Source organism: Eptesicus fuscus, chromosome 5, assembly GCF_027574615.1.
Source record: "Eptesicus fuscus isolate TK198812 chromosome 5, DD_ASM_mEF_20220401, whole genome shotgun sequence".
NCBI classification, from domain to species: Eukaryota; Metazoa; Chordata; class Mammalia; order Chiroptera; family Vespertilionidae; genus Eptesicus; species Eptesicus fuscus.
The window spans coordinates 84,714,649-84,733,300 of record NC_072477.1 but is presented as its reverse complement, the minus strand read 5'-3'; the positions used below and the strand labels follow the sequence as shown (position 1 = coordinate 84,733,300).

The 18,652-nt window shown below is 41.0% G+C and overlaps 1 protein-coding gene and 1 non-coding gene across 5 annotated transcripts in view; one reads left to right on the top strand and one right to left on the bottom strand.

Annotated features, from left to right (window-relative positions):
* Positions 1-222: 222 nt before the first annotated feature.
* Positions 223-18,652, top strand: part of HECTD1 (HECT domain E3 ubiquitin protein ligase 1) — a 99,749-nt gene continuing 81,319 nt past the window's right edge. For 3 of the 4 annotated variants that reach the window (XM_054716507.1, XM_028137978.2, XM_008160798.3), the window contains exons 1-2: positions 223-639; positions 2,097-2,372. In XM_054716507.1, the coding sequence (XP_054572482.1) occupies positions 2,233-2,372 (140 nt within the window). In that variant the 5' untranslated portion in view covers positions 223-639; positions 2,097-2,232. The remainder of the gene's footprint in view (positions 640-2,096; positions 2,373-18,652) is intronic. The other variant, XM_028137979.2, reaches the window with a different exon arrangement.
* LOC114229362 (U6 spliceosomal RNA) lies at positions 14,010-14,117 on the bottom strand. The gene has a single exon (XR_003615451.2). It is a non-coding gene; the product is annotated as a U6 spliceosomal RNA (small nuclear RNA).

Genomic DNA, 18,652 nt, shown 5'->3' with positions numbered 1-18,652 from the left:
CCGCGCAGAACCAGCCGGGCTCGCGTGCGCAGCGTGCGCGGCGCGGGGAGTGCGCTCGCCCTGACAGCGAAGCGGAAAGGCGTCAGGACGTACGACGGCAGAGCGACGGCGGACAGGCCCAGGGAGTCGGGGCCCCGGGAGGCCCGAGCGCCCCGGCGGGGCAGCAACGCCTCCGGCCTGTGGGCGCCCCTGCGCGGCCGGGCCGAGCGGCCTCCGCAGCGCCCCACGTGGCGGCCAGCGGGAGGCTGAAACCGGAGCCCACTGGCTCCGCCCCCACCGAGCTCGCCGGCCTCCCCGCCCAGCTCTCGCCCAACCCTCCCTTCCCCCTCCGGCATCGCGATGGACGCGGCCTCCCCCCGCCGCCGCCGGCAGCTTGGCGCGTGCCTCTGAGCTGCGGGCCTGAGGAGCCGCGTGCGGGGCCGGGACGTGCGCTGCCTTTCGCGGGTCTGGGGGGAACCTCTCCCTTCCCTGTCACCCGGACCCCGCGGAGGAAGGGGAGGGACGAGGCGCGGCGTTTCCTGTGCCGCCTTCCCCGGCTCGACCTGCGGCTTCCTGGCCACTCGAGGGCCGCGGCCTGCCCTGACGCTGCCCGCGGCCTGCCTGGAGCTGGACCGGAGCGGTTTGGGACTCCGAGGCCGGGTAGGAGCTTGAGGGGAGGGGAAGCGGGAGCGCCCTGGGCGGTCGGAAGGGCGAGGCTTCGGGGCCGAGATCAGGAAGCCGGGCGGCGGCCGGGAGCGAGACCCCGGCCCCTGGTAAGGTCGGCGGGGCTACTGCCGACTCACCCGCTCAGCCCCTTTGTTTCCCTCCGGCGGTGGAGCCCCGCTGGCCCGAGCCAGCAGATCCCAAGGCGCCCCCCTCCGCCCCCTCGCCCTTCAGAAGGCTTCGCTGCCCGGCCACGCCAGGGACGACCCGCCGGGCCTCGGGAGTTCTGGGCGCCGCTCCCCGAGACGCGCCGTCCTGTCCGGGGCCTCCTCTCGGGCGCCGAGGCTTGGCTGCTTCTCCTCCAGGCCCCCCTCCTGGTCACGGGAGCGAACTTGGCGGGGTTTGGGGCGCTCCGAGTGCTGGGTCGGCCATCCCTGCCGGCCTCTGGATTCACACACCTGCAGCTCTGGGTTACGTGGGACCCGGGGCTGCCCTCCATTAGGGCGCTTACAAGCTTTGGTAATGACTTTCGTGTGTGTGTGTGTGTGTGTGTGTGTGTGTGTGTGTTAACCAACTGCAATGGGGAAGGAGGTCCTTAGATTGGCCTATATTCTGATCGTGATGTTTTTTTTTTAGTTCATTGCATTTACATTTAGCATTTCTTTTGAAACTTTTTTTTTTTTAATTTTATTGATTTTTTACAGAGAGGGAGAGGGATAGAGAGAAACATCGACGAGAGAGAAACATCAATCAGCTGCCTCCTGCACACCTCCTACTGGGGATGTGCCCGCAACCAAGGTCCATGCCCCTGACCAGAATCGAACCCGGGACCCCTGAGTCCGCAGGCCGACGCTCTATCCACTGAGCCAAACCGGTTAGGGCTTCTTTTGAAACTTTTAAGAACATTTGACAAGACTGCCAAAATTCCTAATCAAGTCTGTATTCGTAGATACATCTTGTATCTAATGGTCGTTTGTATTTGGACGTCTTACAAATAGTGTAGTGAGTAAATTGAGAGGCAGCAACATTGGTGAATTGAGAGGTAATTTTAAAGCAGAAACTTAATTTGGAGGGTGATGGTTCAACGTGCTTAGAGTCCGAATCTAACCCCTATCTGAAGATCAGTTTTGGGTGGAGGAGTCGGGGAAGAAGTTTGCTGGAAAAAAAAAAAAAAAAAAAGAACCTTTAGTAAGGTGTTCTTTGCCTTTTGGCACAGACGTTAGTGATAAGCAGTAGTGGGATCCGAAGCTTGTTTGACTTTGACGAAGAGCTCTGGTTTCCAGTTAAGCCGAAACCTAATCAGCTTATACTCTTGTGCAAAACTGGTTTTTATTTAGTAGGATGATATATGAACGTTCAATCTGAGGAATAAGGAAAGTTGAAAGCACTAAGCACTATGTGCACTAAGCACTATGTTAAAAAAACATAACTTATGAGACTTTTCTAATTTCTAGGGGGACACCATGAAAATTTGGTTCCAGCTGATGCAAAGGAAAAAATTGTAAACCCCAACTGATCAATCCTGGACATTTAAAGGAATTTTTCCCATTTACTTTTTTAATTTAAGCAAAGAGGCTTTAAAAAAAAAACATGGCAGATGTGGATCCAGACACATTGCTGGAATGGCTACAGATGGGACAGGGAGATGAAAGGGACATGCAACTAATAGCACTTGAACAGCTATGCATGCTGCTTTTGATGTCTGACAACGTGGATCGATGTTTTGAAACGTAAGTACATCACTTCATCATCTTCCTTTGTGGTTGCGTAGTGACATCTGTTTTTGACTATTTGCTGACTTCAGTTTGTTTAAAATTTTAAAACTATCTTTTAAAAAGTTTAGCATTTACAATTTTCTGTGTAGTAAGTCGAGTAATGATAATTGTGATGACACAATATGTGTTTGTTGAATGAATAGGGATAAGTAGGGAATACATTTTTAACCATAGCTTGGTTGATTCATTTTCAAAATATGTTATGAACTGCTAAAATACACATACTTAAAGGTAACTATTCCTGTACCAAGAAATTAACTAGAAATCGATATGAAAATGTAGATGATAATGAACATATGTTTATAAATGCCAATTTTTTATAAGTATTAAGTCACATGACATCTTACTTTTGTTACAGCAAATCATTGCCTTTTAAATTTCAGTTTAGAGGGTATAAATTGCATGGTACCCATATGGCATACTTTTTGGAATAGTAGAAAACAGATTATGAAGTTTGGAAAGTTTAAACAGTTTTATTCAGAGGTTAAAATGTAGAATTTATGCAAAAATGTAAAAGAGAATTCATTATTAGAGTAGCCATTAATGCCATGTTTTTCTTCTGAATGCTGTTTTAATACCATTTTGAGGTAGTTAATAGAAAATATTTGAGATGTTGATGTAAAATTTGATGTAAGTATCTTAATTTCTTTGAAGTGGGAATAAAGATTGTATTATTAAATTGATAACACATATTTAATTGTCTTCATTTTTGAATGAATCATTATTGAAGATGAATTAATAAGTGAGTAATTAATAATCCTCAGCTGAGGAACTTGGAAAAAGCTAATGTGACTGGGGCAAGGAAGAGTTGCTGGAGAGCTGAGTTGAGGTAGCATCAGTATCAGATGGAGTCTTTTGTGTATGCTAAGTAAAGCTTTTGGTTTTGTCTCAAGGCGATGGGAAGTGCAATGAAAGAGATGTGATTAAATTTTACTTTTAAAAACATAACCTGCTTTATGGAGAATAGTTGAGGACAAATGCTTGTAGACTTGTTAGGTTATGAGTCAGAGAAAGGATTGCTGTAATAAAAGTATAAATAAGTGGATAGATTGGAGACACATTTAAGAGGTAAAATAGGACTTGTTGAATATATGAGAGTGAAAAAGGAGGAGGTAACGTATGATTCAGGTTACAATGGATGATGCCATTCAGTGAGAGAGAACACTGGAACAGAGGACCATGTTTTGAGGGGCTGAGGTCATGAGTTTGGGTTTGGCTGGGTTCTCATATCTGCGTCTGCATTCAATCTGTTGCATTATGTTGTTTTGATTAAAATATATGAAAAAAACCATCCTTTGTAGATGTAGTTGGAAAAAAAGGAGGAATGTTATAATGCTTTTTTTTTTTTTACATCAATGAATATTCTCCTTTGATATCATACCAAAACTGGGCAAATAATAGTTTCTTAAGGGTTAGAATGTGGATTCTGAAATAATATCAATGAACTTTTCATACTGTTACATTAAAAGCTATTGGTCTGTTTTGTACATTGTGTGGATTTTTAACCCATGTTTAAGTTTGTAAAGTCATATACTTACTGGTCATGTGAAAAATATTGGTCTACTGAGTTATACAGATATCCTAAATTGACATATGTCATCCAAAATATAAAAAACACATTTGCTGATATGACTACTGATTTCATCAGAATCTTTAAATATTGGGGAGCTGTCAGTGTCACAATGGCAGACACAAGTTTCCCCAAATTATAATTTTTGCTTGAATACTTGAATATTATCAACGGCAACAGATATTGTCAAATTGTTTTTCTTGAAATGGAAGGCTTAACTTCATTAATTTTTGAGAAAATGTTTGCCAGATATCCAAGTCTACATAACCACAGTTTGATGTTCTTTCAAGGAAAAATGATGTTGCATGAAAAAAGTGGCTAGTTGGGCTCTCTAAAGGTTGTACAAGTACTTTTCCTTGACACAACCATCATTCTTTGGTATGCAGAAGTACTTACTTGATACTTTCGTCCCATTTCCTTAAGTAGAATATTTAAAAGATGTATTCAAGCTTTGCGATTAGTGAAATTAGTTATTTCTTTTGCTTCACCAAGATTATTCTATAGTAAAGTTGGTTTTTAAAAATTTCCATGCCAAAACTTGTAGTACAGTTCAGTGTCACTACCTTGATTCATGCTAAAGCACCAACAGTTGTACTCACCACTATAGGCCTGATGCATGACATTTTGTGCAAGAGCAGGCAGGCCTTCCTTCCCCCCGACTGCCGGTACTGGCCTCCCTCTGGCCACTGGCAGGCACCTGGGACCCCTGCTTCCCTCCCAGCCCTGGCTTTGTCCAGAGAGACGTCCGGTCTAATTAGCATATTATGCTTTTATTATTATAGATTAGTTTACATGCCAGCACATGAAAGAAATGAATCAAGAAGAAAAAGGACAATTGTGTTGAATATGGTGAGAGAGGTCAAGTAGGGCTGAAGACTAAAAGGTGTCCTTTGGATTTAGCAACATTCTCAAGATCATTGATCTTAATGAGGACTCAGAGTGGAATGGTGATGAGGGACAGATCCAAATGGGTTGAGGAGTAAGTAGAAAGTGAAGAAATGGAGACAAAATGCGAAAAACTTTGAGAAGTTGGGTTGGAATGGGGGTGTGGGCTTTTTCTTTTAAAGGTCAAAGTGATAGGAGAAAAAATGGATAATCCATAATGTAAGGACTCTGAAAAATAAAAATACAACAAAAAATGGGAGAGAATTGGCTCTTGTCTGGAGCAGAGCTTTTAAAATTTTAATATGCATAATGTGAGTCACCTGGGGGATCTTGTTAAGCTGCAAATTGTGATTTAGTTGGTCTGGTGTGGTGCCCGATATTCTGCATTTCTAATGTGCTACCAGGTAAGGCTGAAGCTGTTGGTTTGAAAATCCCACATTGTGTAGCAAAGCTCTGCTGGGGAGAGAAGTTTTAGGTAGTGTGTTCCTGTTGTAAAACCGGGAAGATGGAGAGGTTAGATGCAGATGTTTTAGGTTTGATGGTAAAAAGTTGATGGGATTTCTGTCTCATGACATCTATTTTTCCTCCTGAAGTAGGAGATTAAAAAGAATAATATCTAGTCCTCCCGACACACCAAGGTTGCAGGTTTGATCCCCGCCCAGACACATACAAGAATCAACCAATGAATGCATAAATAAGTGGAACAACAAAGCATTGTTTCTCTCGCTCCCCCCTCCCTTCCTCTCTCTAAAAATCAGTATAAGTAAAAAGAATAATATGTAGTGTTGGTATGGGGAAATGATAATGCTCATATAGTGCTAGTAGCTTCAAAACTGCTATCCCTGCCTCTAAGTTATACCCAGAGTTACATTCTTAAACTATTGATTTGATTGTACCTCTCTTTTACAAAATCTTTTGGCTTTTTTACCTAATGGATAATATTTATACCCCTTGAAGTCCTCTCCTGCATTCTCACATACTTCTGCTACTACTTTTGTTTTTCCATTGCTAAGCATAGTGCCTGGCATACACAATAGCTACTATCCATATATTGAACAGATTGAAATAATTATTTATATTGTACCTGTTTTTCACTTATGCCTAAAATGCCTTTGTAAGGTATTTGTTAGTCATGAAACTAGTTGGGGAGTATGCAGGAGGAGGAAAGTTGTATTCTCTGTAAAAAACAGTGATAGCATCAATATGTATTTTCCCTATCCCCCCGCCTTGTATTAATGTACTTGCCCTTTCCATATTGACGCTTGTTTTTTTCTACCCAATGGCAGAGTAGTAAGGAAGTGAAATCACTTTCTTTGATCAGCCCTGCAACTGTTTTTCCCTGATTGGAGAATGTTGATTGTATCAAATATATATAATCCTGAAAAGTTAAATAAGTGAATTTCTATCGACAACAACTGTGTACAGTGTGTGCTTCATTGCAGTGGACAGCGGAGAGAAATGCTGGAAGATGAGAAACATTCTCTAGGGAGCCAGTAAATAATGAGCTTCAGTTAGCTTTCATTAAGTTAACCAAAGTGTCTGTCACCTTTAAAATGTAGAAAGCCAACCACATAGAATTTATAACAATATCTATATATATAAAAGCCAAGTGACTGGATGACTGGAACTACCTACCGGTTGCTATGACACTCACTGCAGCCAGCCAACCTGACCCATTCGGGGCAGGCCAGCCAGCCAACCTCCTGTGTCCCCTCCTCCCAGCTGACCCTGCCCCCAATCACCTCCCCAAACCCTGATCACGGGCGGGGTCGGCTGGCCAACCTCCCACGTCCCCTCTCCCTGACCAGCTGGCCCCAATTGGCCCTGATCAGAGAGGGCTGGCCAGATCCCACCTGTGCACAAATTTGTGCACTGGGCCTCTAGTATATGTATACTTTGCCTATTTGTTGGCTCTGTCATTAGACCTTTGAGTTCCTTAGAGCCCAGGACTGTCTTACTCATTTTTCTATTCTACCCCCTAGCACAGTATTTGGCATAAAAAGGCATTCAATAGATATTTGTTGAATAAACTGGGACTTGGTTTGTGGTATATTTTAATTGGCTAAAAGCAAGTCTACATACTGGAGTTTGACTTATTCCTCTATCTTTGTGAGGAAAGACCATAACTTTCAACTGCTGTGCCAGGAGTTATTTTTAACTAAGCAATACAGAGAGTGTCAAGGCTGGGAGTAGGGGCAGTAATAGAATAAAAGATGAAATGGATAAAAAAGTATTATTTATTATCTTCAAGAAGCCAAATTTATTAATCTGTTACAGTTAAATTTCAGTTGTTAATAAAGAAGTGCCCATTTTTAAGACTGTACTCAGTAAAATATTGCTGCTATGGATAACTTCTTTTATTTTAAACAAGTTGAATTTCTTTTTATTGTAAATTGTTCTGAAATTGTGGCCCAAGTCAAAGTGATTAAGTCTGGAAAAAGCATATCTATAATAATAAAAGCATAATATGCTAATTAGACCAGATGTCCTTCTGCATGACTTTCCAGACGAAGCCGGGGCTTCGAGGGAAGCCCGGGTCCCAGGTGCCAGAGGGAAGCCAGTGCCGGCAGCCAGGGGAAGGAAGGCCTACTCTTGCACGGATTTCGTGCATTGGGCCTCTAGTGATAGTTATAGTAGTATAGAAGCTGTTTGTAGTAGTATAGAAATTTTTTCTCTTTGGAACCTCACGAAACATTTTTTGTTCTTATTATAAGTAACTAATCTCTACTTCCATTAGGGGGAAAGATTCTGATGTCATTGTAGGTAGCAATTTGGGAAACATTGCTTAAAGTTGGATTCATGTGGTTGACTGGTCTGATAGTAGTTCTGTATAGACTGAGTGATCTTAAAGTTTCCGAATTAGGCTACCTTTGGGTCTGTAAGTTGGTATAATAGTGTAGTAATGGGTTTAATACATAAAAATAAATTTTAGCAAGTTTAAAATTTTTAATAACTCTTTAATTGTAATGTATATAAAATTTTGTGCCATACATGTATAGTTTTAGCACTATTCAGGGAGGGCTGTGAGTATGCATAATATTTAATTTTTTCTTAAATTTATTTAAATTGTGTATGCTGAAATCTGAATTTGACAAATGCATATAGTTGTGCAACCACACCACATTTGAAATTCAGAACAATTCTTTCACCCTGAAAAATTCCTTGGAACCATCCTTTTGAAGTTAAGCTCTCTTGTAGCCTCAGTGCCTAGCATCCAGTGGTCTGTTCTCTGTTGCTGTAGTTTTGACTCTTTCAGAATCTATAATAATAAAAGTGTGATATGCTAATTAGACTGGACAGCTGAACGACCTTCCGGACATCATTCTGGATGAAGCCACAGTGGCAGGGACTGAGGCAGAGGCAGTTAGGGGCGATCAGGCAGGCGGGCAAGCAGTTAGGGGCTATCAGGCAGGCAGGCAGGCAGGTGAGTGGTTAGGAGCCAGCAGTCCCAGATTGCTGGTTTAGGCCCGATCCCTAGGGGTCCCAGATTGTGAGGGGGTGCAGGCTGGGCTGAGTCCCCCCCCCCCCCCACTGCCCCTGTGCAAGAATTTCATGCACTGGGCCTCTAGTGTCATAAATGGAATCATACATACAGTATGTAGCCTTTTGAGTCTGGCTTCTTTCATGTAGTATATTGCATTTGAGTAATTTGTGTTGCTGTGTGTATAATAGTTCCTTTCTTTTCATTTCTGAGTAGTATTCCATTTTATGCATGTATCACATATAGTTTATTCACCTCTTGAAGGACATTTAGGTTTTTCTGGTTTTGGTGAAGATGTAACTAAAGTTGATATAAACATTAGCATACAGATTTCTGTGTAAATATGAGTTTTTATTTCTTCTAAAATTATAGAGATAAGACTGACAAGATGGAGAATTGACAAGCTGATTTCAAAATTCATATGGAAATACAATGTACCTAGACTAGCCAAAACAATTTTGGTAAAGAATAAAGTTGGAGAAGTAATGCTACTGTATTTCAGTTCTTATTATACAGCTATAGTAATCAAAACAGTGTAGTATTGGTGTAAAGATAAATGGACCAATGAAATAGAAATCAGGAATAGACTCACACATACATCAAGAACTTATTTCAACAAAGGTGGGAAGGCAGTTAAGTGGATAAAGGATACTTTTTTAATGGGGCTGGAACAATTGCATATCCATATGCAAAAAAGAAAAAACATAACTTTGATCCATACCCTATATCGTATACAAAAATACACTAAAAATGAATCATAAACCTAAATTTAAAACTTAAAACAATAAAACCTTTAGAAGAAAACAGGAGAAATCCTTTTGTGACTCTAGGTTAGGCAAATATTTCTTGAATGAACACCAAAAGCATAGACCAGCCCTAGCTGATTTGGCTCAGTGGATAGAGTGTCAGCCTTTGGACTGAAGTGTCCTGGGTTCGATTCCGGTCAAGAGCACATGCCTGGGTTGTGGCCTCTATCCCCAATGGGGGGTGTGCAGGAGGCAGCTGATTAATGATTCTCATCATTGATGTTTCTATTTCTCTCTCCCTCTTCCTTCCTCTCTGAAATCAATAAAAATATATCTTTAAAAAAAAGCATAGACCATAAGAGATTAAATTGATATGTTTGAAGGTCTCTACTACTAATTTATTTTCTGTAATAGAGGACTGTTCAGGTTAATTAATTCTTCAGTAAATTTTAATAGTATGTCTTTCAAGGATTTGGTCTATTTAATATAAATTAAAATTTATGGTCATAGAGTGGTTTGTAGTATTCCTTTTTATGCTTTGGATATTTGTACAGTCTCTAGTGATAATTCTCCTTTTCATCTTGATATTGCTGATTTTTATCTTTTGATCAGTCTGGCTAGAGATTTATCAAATTTATTAATCTTGCCAAAGAATCAGCTTTGGTTTCATTTATTTTTCTCTGTTTTTCTGTTTTAAGCTTCACTGATTTCTGCTTTTTATTATTCTGTGTTGGTTGGGTTTAATTTGGTCCTTTTTCTAATTTCTTAGGTGGAAGCTGATGTCAGTGATTTGAGATCTTTTCTAATATAAGCATTTAGTACTATAAATTTCTCTTTTCTGCTTTAGTTGATGTATATTTTCAGTTGGTTAAAAATATTTTACAATTTTCTTTTGAAACTTTTTTTTTTAAAATAAATCTTTATTGTTCAGATTATTACAATTGTTTCTCCTTTTTTTCCCCCCCATATCTCCCCATCACCCGGTTCCCTCCCCCCGCATTGTCCTTATCCATAGGCGTATGATTTTTGTCCAGTCTCTTCCCATACCCCCCACACAGACACCCCTTTCCCCCTTAGAATTATCAATCCACTCCCATTCTATGCCTCTGATTCTGTTATGTTCACCAGTTTATTCTGTTCCTCAGATTTTTAATTCACTTGATTTTTAGAATCACTTGTTGATAGATATGTATTTGTTGTTCATAATTTTTATCTTTACTTTTTTCTTCTTTTTCCTCTTTTTAAAGAATACCTTTCAGCATTTCATATAATACTGGTTTGGTGGTGATGAACTCCTTTAGCTTTTTCTTGTCTGTGAAGCTCTTTATCTGCCCTTCAATTCTGAATGCTAGCTTTGCTGGGTAGAGTAGTCTTGGTTGTAGGTTCCTGCTATTCATCACTTTGAATATTTCTTGCCATTCCCGTCTGGCCTGCATAGTTTCTGTTGAGAAATCAGCTGACAGTCGTATGGGTGCTCCCTTGTAGGTAACTAACTGTTTTTCTCTTGCTGCTTTTAATATTCTCTCTTTGTGTTTTGCCCTTGGCATTTTAATTATGATGTGTCTTGGTGTGGTCCTCTTTGGATTCCTCTTGTTTGGGGTTCTGTGCGCTTCCTGAACTTGTAAGTCTATTTCTTTCACCAGGTGGGGGAAGTTTTCTGTCATTATTTCTTCAAATAGGTTTTCAGTATCTTGCTCTCTCTTCTGGCACCCCAAAAATTCGGATATTGGTAAGCTTAAAGCCATCCCGGAGGCTCCTTATGCTATCCTCACACTTTTGGATTCTTCTTTCTTTCCGCCTCTCTGGTTGGGTGTTTTTTTCTTCCTCATATTCCAGATCTTTGGTTTGACTCTTCGGGTGCGGTGGTCTACTCTGTATATTCTTTTTTTTTTTTTTTTAAAATATATTTTATTGATTTTTTACAGAGAGGAAGGGAGAGGGATAGAGAGCTAGAAACATCGATGAGAGAGAAACATCGATCAGCTGCCTCTTGCACACCCCCTACAGGGGATGTGCCCGCAACCAAGGTACATGCCCTTGACCGGAATCGAACCTGGGACCTTTCAGTCCGCAGGCCGACGCTCTATCCACTGAGCCAAACCGGTTTTGGCTACTCTGTATATTCTTTATTTCAGACAGTGTATGCATAATTTCTGACTGGTCCTTTTCCATTTTTTTGGTATTCTCATTTAGGTCCTTGAAGGTCTCTTCAAGTTTATCAGCAGTTTTTAGAAGATTCTTGAGTAACCTTATAAATGTGGTTCTGAACACTGTGTCGTCCATTAGTTTGCTTTCATCTATCTTTCCTACTTGTGACATACTTCGATGTCTCCACATTTTGGCTGCCTCCCTGTGTTGATGGAATGGCTTTGTGTGGTCGGTGACCTATAGGGGCCGGTAGCTCAGCTTCCCCAATCACCCTAGGTGGTCGCTCTTGGTACTCCCCTTTGTGGGCTGAGTGGAAAGTCTGGTGTAGTTAAAAGCCCTGATTGCTGTTGGTACACTGGGAGGAATTGACCTCCGGTCCAATTGGCTGTGAGGGCCTGCTGTGTCTATAACGGAAGAATTGCTGTGCTGGAGACACAGTAGGGCTTTGGTGCTCACTGAGTCTGCCTCTTGAATGTGTCCCTTATGAGGGTGGTTGAAATCTGGTGTCGTCCACACCGACAGAAAAGTCACTCTCTCTCTCCGACTGATGGCCGAGAGTCCTGTAGGTGTCTGGGTCCCCCGCGTGTCCCCAGAAACTGGAGTTCAGAGTGGTTGGGATTGTTGGTATCACTGGTGGGAATTGATCTCCAAGCCAGTTGGCTGTGAGGATCAGCAGTGTCTCCGCTGGGAGAGCTTCTGTGCTCAGCTTGGATGGGGCGGAGTCTCAGGGTGGCGCAGACAAGCTTTGGTTTCCCGTCTGCTCCGCCCTAAGAGGGGCGGTTTCTCCGTGCCCGAATTAATGGCTGCGCGCCTCTGAGAGAAGGCAGCTTTTGAGCCTCTCCCGCTGCCTAACAGACCAGTTTCTTTCTCCCCAGCTGGGCCTGGATTTCAGTGCAGACTGGAGGTTTTGTTTTTCTCCCGAACGAGAAATCCAGCCACTGGGAGGGCTGTGCTCAGCTTGGATGGGGCGGAGTCTCAGAATGGCGCAGACAAACTTGGTTTCCGTCCGAGCCGCCCTAAGAGGGCTGGTTTCTCTGTGCCCTAATCAATGGCTGCGTGCCTCTGAGAGAAGGCAGCTTTCGAGCCTCGCCCGCTGCCAAACAGACCAGTTTCTCCCCGACCGCAGCTGGACCTCAGTGCAGTCGGGAGGTTTTAAACGTTTTTCTCCCAAACGAGAAAGCTAGCCATGCAGCGTCTGCTGCCCTCCCTCTCCGCGCGCTGCGAGCAAGCCTGCCATGTATTCAGCCGCCCGCCCTTTCCGTGCTCACGGATCTCCGCACCTCCGCAGCTCCTGAGGCTCAGCGTCCCCCTCTCTTTTTTTCTCTAGTTGTAGGTTTTCCACTCTGCCAGCTTTCTGGTGGTTCTGGACGGTGTGCGCTCTGTTTTCCATTTGTAGTTTCAAAATTGTTGTGGTAAGGAACAATTAGGTGTTTACCTTATGCCGCCATCTTGGTTTCTCCCCGAAACTTTCTTTTTTACCCTGGGGTTATTTAGAAGTGTGTTGCTTAATTCCAAATATTTGGGGGTTTCACAGATATTTCTATGTTACTATTGTGGTCAGAGAACATACTTCATATAATTTAATTATTTTAAATTTGTTAAGGTTTGTTTTATGGTCCTTGATGTGGTCTATTTTTGGCAAATGGTCCAAAAGCAGTTGAGAAGAATGTATATTCTGCTCTTGTTTGGTGGGATGTTCTGCAAGTGTCATATTAAGTCAAGTTTATTGATAGTGTTGTTCAATGTATATTCTCATTAGTTTTCTGTTTTGTTTGATAGGTTATTGAGAGGTGTTGAAGGCTCCAATTATAATTGTAGACTTATCTATTACTCATCAGTTCTCCCAGTTTTTGCATCATATATTTTGAAGCCCTGTTAGTTAATTTTAGGATTTTATCATTAGGTAATGTCCCTCTTTATCTCCAATAATTTTCCTTGTTCTTAAGTTTACTTTGTCTGATATAAATATAGCCACACAAGCTTTCTTTCTTTTTATTGATTTCAGAGAGAGGAAGGGAGAGGGAGAAATAGAAACATTGATGAGCTGCCTCCTTCATGCCCCCCTCCTACTGGGGATCGAGCCTGAAACCCGGGCATGTGCCCTGATAGGGAATCGAGCCAGTGACCTCCTGGTGCATGAAACAACACTCAGCCAATTAAAAGAGCCACACTGGCTGGGCTCAGGCTTTCTTTTGAAAGTGTTTGTTTGGTATATCTTTTTCCAGCCTTTTAGTTTTAACCCATTTATATCATCATATATAATGTGGGTTTCTTGTAGACAGTATACTGCTGGCTTATGTGTGTGTGTGTTAATCTTTCCTTTTTGGCTTTTTTTTTTTTAAAATGTTTTTATTGATTTTAAAGAGAGAGTAAGGGAGGGGGAGAGAGAGAGAGAGAGAGATATTGATGTGAGAGAGAAACATTGATTCGTTGCCTCTTGCACGCACCCTAATTGGGGATGGAACCCACAACCTGGGCTTGGGAATTGAATTGGTGACCTTTCTGTGCACTGGACAATGCCCAACCAACTGAGGCACATGGGCCAGGGCTTGTTTTTTTTAAATGCAACCTGACAGTTTGTTTTGAATTGGTGAGTTTAGACCATTTTCATTTAATGTAATTTTTGGTATGTTTGGATACATGTTTAATGTTATATTATTTCTTTTGGTTGTTTTTTTTTTTTGCTGTTCTGTTTTTTATTTTGTTTGTTTGATTGTCTGTTTGTCTCTCTATTTCTTCTGTCTTGCCATTTTATCTTTTTTAAAAATATGGAACACTTTCACAAATTTGAATGTCATTCTTGTGTAGGGGCCATGCTAATCTTCTCTGTATCATTCCAGTTTTAGTATATGTGCTGCTGAAGCTAGCATTCTGCCTTTTTCATTATTTGAATATTTAGCATTTTATTTATTTTACATTTTTTTGGTTTTGTTTGTTTTGTCTCTATTTTTTTAAATGTATTTTATTTATTTTTTACAGAGAAGAAGGGAGAGGGATAGAGAGCTAGAAACAATCGATGAAAGAGAAACATCGATCAGCTGCCTCCTGCACACCCTCTTCTGGGGATGTGCCGGCAGCCAAGGTACATGCCCTTGACCAGAATTGAACCTGGGACCCTTCAGTCTGTAGACCGACACTCTACTCACTGAGCCAAACCGGTTAGGCTGTCTCTATTTTTTAGTGATTGCTCTAGGGCAGTGGTCGGCAAATGGTGGCTCGCGAGCCGCCGCAGTTTGCCACTCTGTTGACTGATGAGTTTGCCGACCACTGCTCTAGGGGTTACACCTAATTTAGAGTTAATATCTTACTGTTTTTTGTTTTTTTAAAAAATATATTTTATTGATTTTTTACAGAGAGGAAAGAGAGAGAGAGAGTTAGAAACATCGATGAGAGAGAAACATCGACCAGCTGCCTCCTGCACACCCCCCACTGGGGATGTGCCCGCAACCAAGGTACATGCCCTTGACTGGAATTGAACCTGGGACCCTTGAGTCCGCAGGCTGACGCTCTATCCACTGAGCCAAACCGGTTTTGGCTAATATCTTACTGTTTGAAGTAAAAAGAAGACTTACAAGCAAGTAGCTCTCTTTACAATCTCTAACTTTATGTTATAGTTGTCATATTTATTAAATTTACATACATTGAAAATCTCAAATTATAGTGTTATAATTTTTGCTTTCAGTAGTCAGTTTAATAGGAGAAAAATAATCTATTACATTACCCTGGTATTTATCATTTCTGTTGCTCTTCCTTTATTCCTGAAGTTCCTTGCATCTCTTTGGTATTACTTTCTTTCATCCTGAAGAACTTTCTTTAGCATTTCTTTTAGGGGAAGGCTGGTGGTGATGAATTCTTAGGGTTTTGTGTGTTTTTTTCCATCTGAAATATCTTTATTTTGCCTTTATGCTGTGAAGATATTTTTGCTGGATATAAAATTCTGGGGTGGCAGTTTTTCTAGAGTTTTAAAGATATTCCACTGTCTTCTGGCCTTTATGGTTTCTTTTTAATATATTTTTATTGATTTCAGAGAGGAAGGGAGAGGGAGAGAAACATGAATAATGAGAGAGAATCATTGATCAGCTGCCTCCTGCACACCCCACATTGGGATCAAACCTGCAACTCAGGCATGTACCCTTGACCAGAAGCAAAACCAGGACCTTTCAGTTCGCAGTCTGACACTCTATCCAATGGAGCCAAACTGGGTAGGGCTATGGTTTCTGATAATAAATCTGCATTCATTCTAATTTTCTGCTTTCAAGATTTTTTGCAGCTTAATTATGATTTATCTTTGCATGGTTGTCCTTGCATTTGTTGTACCAGGTATACCGGTTAATAATGCGGATTTTGTAATAAAAGAAAACACGGCCGAAACCGGTTTGGCTCAGTGGATAGAGCGTCGGCCTGCGGACTGAAGGGTCCTAGGTTTGATTCCGGTCAAGGGCATGTACCTTGGTTGCGGGTACATCCCCAGTGAGGAGTGTGCAGGAGGCAGCTGATTGATGTTTCTCTCTCATCGATGTTTCTGGCTCTCTATCCCTCTCCCTTCCTCTCTGTAAAAAATCAATAAAATATATTAAAAAAAAAAAAGTAATAAAAGAAAACACGGTAATTTCAAGAGAAACATCAAAAGTGCTTTATTCAAAGTAATGTCCATTGCTAGCTACACATTTCCACCATCTTTCAGGTAATTTGTGGATACTGTCCCAATAGAACTTTTCTTGTCTTGGGCAAACCATTCAGAGACCCAATTTTCCACTTCTTCGTACGTTTTGAAGTGCTCAGAAAGTGCGTGTGCCATCAATCACAACAAGTGGTAATCTGAAGGAGCAAGGTCTGGTGAATACAATGGGTGGGTTAATACTTCCCAGGCAAGATCTTTTAACGTGTCTTAAACTGCTTTTGAAGTGTGTGATGGTGCTTTATCATGAAGTGAAATTACTTTGCTGTGTCTTCTGGCCCATTCTGGTTGTTTTACGATCAAAGCGTGGTTCAAATTGATTATTTGTTGTTGGCAGCATCAGTATTAACAGTTTCACCTGGTTTTAGAAACTCATAATACACCACACCTTCCTGATCACACCAAACGCAGAGCATTGTCTTCTTTCCAAAGTGATTTGGCCTTGCAGTCGATGTTGATGGTTGACCTGGATCAACCCATGATTTTGTGCATTTGGGATTCTCAAAATAAATCCAGTTTTCATCACCAGTCACAATTCGATGCAAAAAAGACTTCTGTGCTATTGAAGCAACATTTTACTGATGACTTTTCCGTTTTCCATTTGTCTTTGGTTCTGTTGACGTGGCACCCATTTTCCTTCCTTTAAAATCTTTCCCATTGCTTGTAAACGATTGGAAATTGTTTGCTGAGCAACATTTAATCTTTCTGCAAGTTGTTTTTGAGTTTGACATGCATCTTCATCCAATAATGCTTGTAATTGTTGGTCTTCAAACTTTTTCGGTTGACCTGGACGTTCTTTGTCTTTCACATCGAAATCATCACTTTTAAAACATTTAAACCAGTGTTCATAAGTATCTTGAGATGAAGCATGTTCACCATAAGCTTCCCGAAGTATACAATAACTTTCAGCAGCACTTTTCTTCAAAATAAAGTAATGAATTAAAACTTTCCGCAAATGCTCTTTTTTTTGGCACGCAATTCGACATTTTTAAAAAATATATATTTTATTGATTTTTTACAGAGAGGAATAGAGAGTTAGAAACATCGATGAGAGAAACATGGATCAGCTGCCTCCTGCACACTCCCTACTGGGGATGTGCCCGCAACCAAGATACATGCCCTTGACCGGAATCGAACCTGGGACCCTTCAGTCCGCAGGCCGACGCTCTATCCACTGAGCCAAACCTGTTAGGGTGAAATTCGACATTTTTAAGCATAAAAATATCTATGATGTTAACACCTTCAGAAAATTTGACATATGAAGTTTTGAAGCTTGTTGTCAATACAACAAAATAGCATACATATCAAATGGCATATATATCAACATATGTGTAACTCCATCTATTGAAAAAAATCCACATTATTAACATACACCTGGTATTTGAGGTTTCTGATTTTCTTGAATCTGTATTTCATCAAATTTGGGGAGTTTCTTCTTCAAATCTATTTTCTGGACCAATTATTTCTTCTTTCTGGGACTCCAGTAGCACACAGTTTAACACTTTTTATTATCTTCTCTCAGGTCGCTAACATTATGTTTCATTTTTTCCCCAATCTTTTTTTCTCTATTCTTCAAATTGGATAGTTGTTTTTTTTTTAAATTTATGTTGAAGTTTACTGATTGTGTCATCTTCATTCCACTCTTGAGACCACCCAGTGAATCCCCTCCCTATCCCATATTGTATTTGTCATTTCTCAAATTTTCACTTGATTGTTTTTCACACTTTTTATTTCTCTCCTGGAAAATGTCTGTTTTCAATCATTTTAAAAATGTTATTTACCTCTTGGAATATAGTTTTAATAGCTGATGTAGATTCCTCTCTGATAATTTTAGCATTTATGTTGTCTCAATCTTACATCTGTTGACTATCTTTTTGAGTTGGACAGGTCACATTGTACTGATTCATTGTATGTATCTTAAGATATTTTGGATTTTATCCTAGACATTTAGAATATTATATTGTGAGACTCTGGATTTTATAAAAATTTCCTAGAGAATGTTGATTTTTGTTGTGGCATGCAGTCAACCTGGGTAGATTAGACTGCAAGTTCTGTCATGCCCACTGTGGGTGGTGGGTGGTTCGAATGTCATTGGTTTCATAACCCTTTGTTAGGATGTTTGGGTCTACTCTGCATGTGTCACTTAGAATTTAGTCTGGGACTTGGGTGGTAGATTATGTCATAGTTCTGTTGTCAAAGTCATTAGCTCTGTTCTACATATGTGCAGCTGAGAGGTGAGCTTGGGACTTGTGTCAGGGATCCTTTTTGTAGCTCTTTCCTCCCCAAGTCTTCCCTTATCTTTTGGCTTCCAGAAACCTTTTTTACCTAGTGTTCTAGCCAAAAAGCTGGGGCTCTTGGATTTTAGCCACACTTTCTCTTTGCTGTCTTCCCTTCTTTCCTCTTGTGCTATCATACAATTTCTGGGACTGGGACTGTCCTGGAGGTGAAAGTAATGAGAGAAAAGAGAAGAAAATGATAGGATTACTCTCGTGCTTTTTTGACCCACAGGTGTTTTTTTTCTTTATTTTTTTGTTTTGTAAAGGATTATTGAATTTTAGAGAGAGAAGAAGGGAGAGGGAGAGAGAAACATTGATGTGAGAGCATAACATCGATTGGCTGCCTTCTGTACACCTCCCTACCAGAGATGGCGCCCACAAACCAGACATGTGCCCTGACCAGGAATTGAACCAGCAACCTTTCAGTGCACTGGACGACGCCCAACCAACT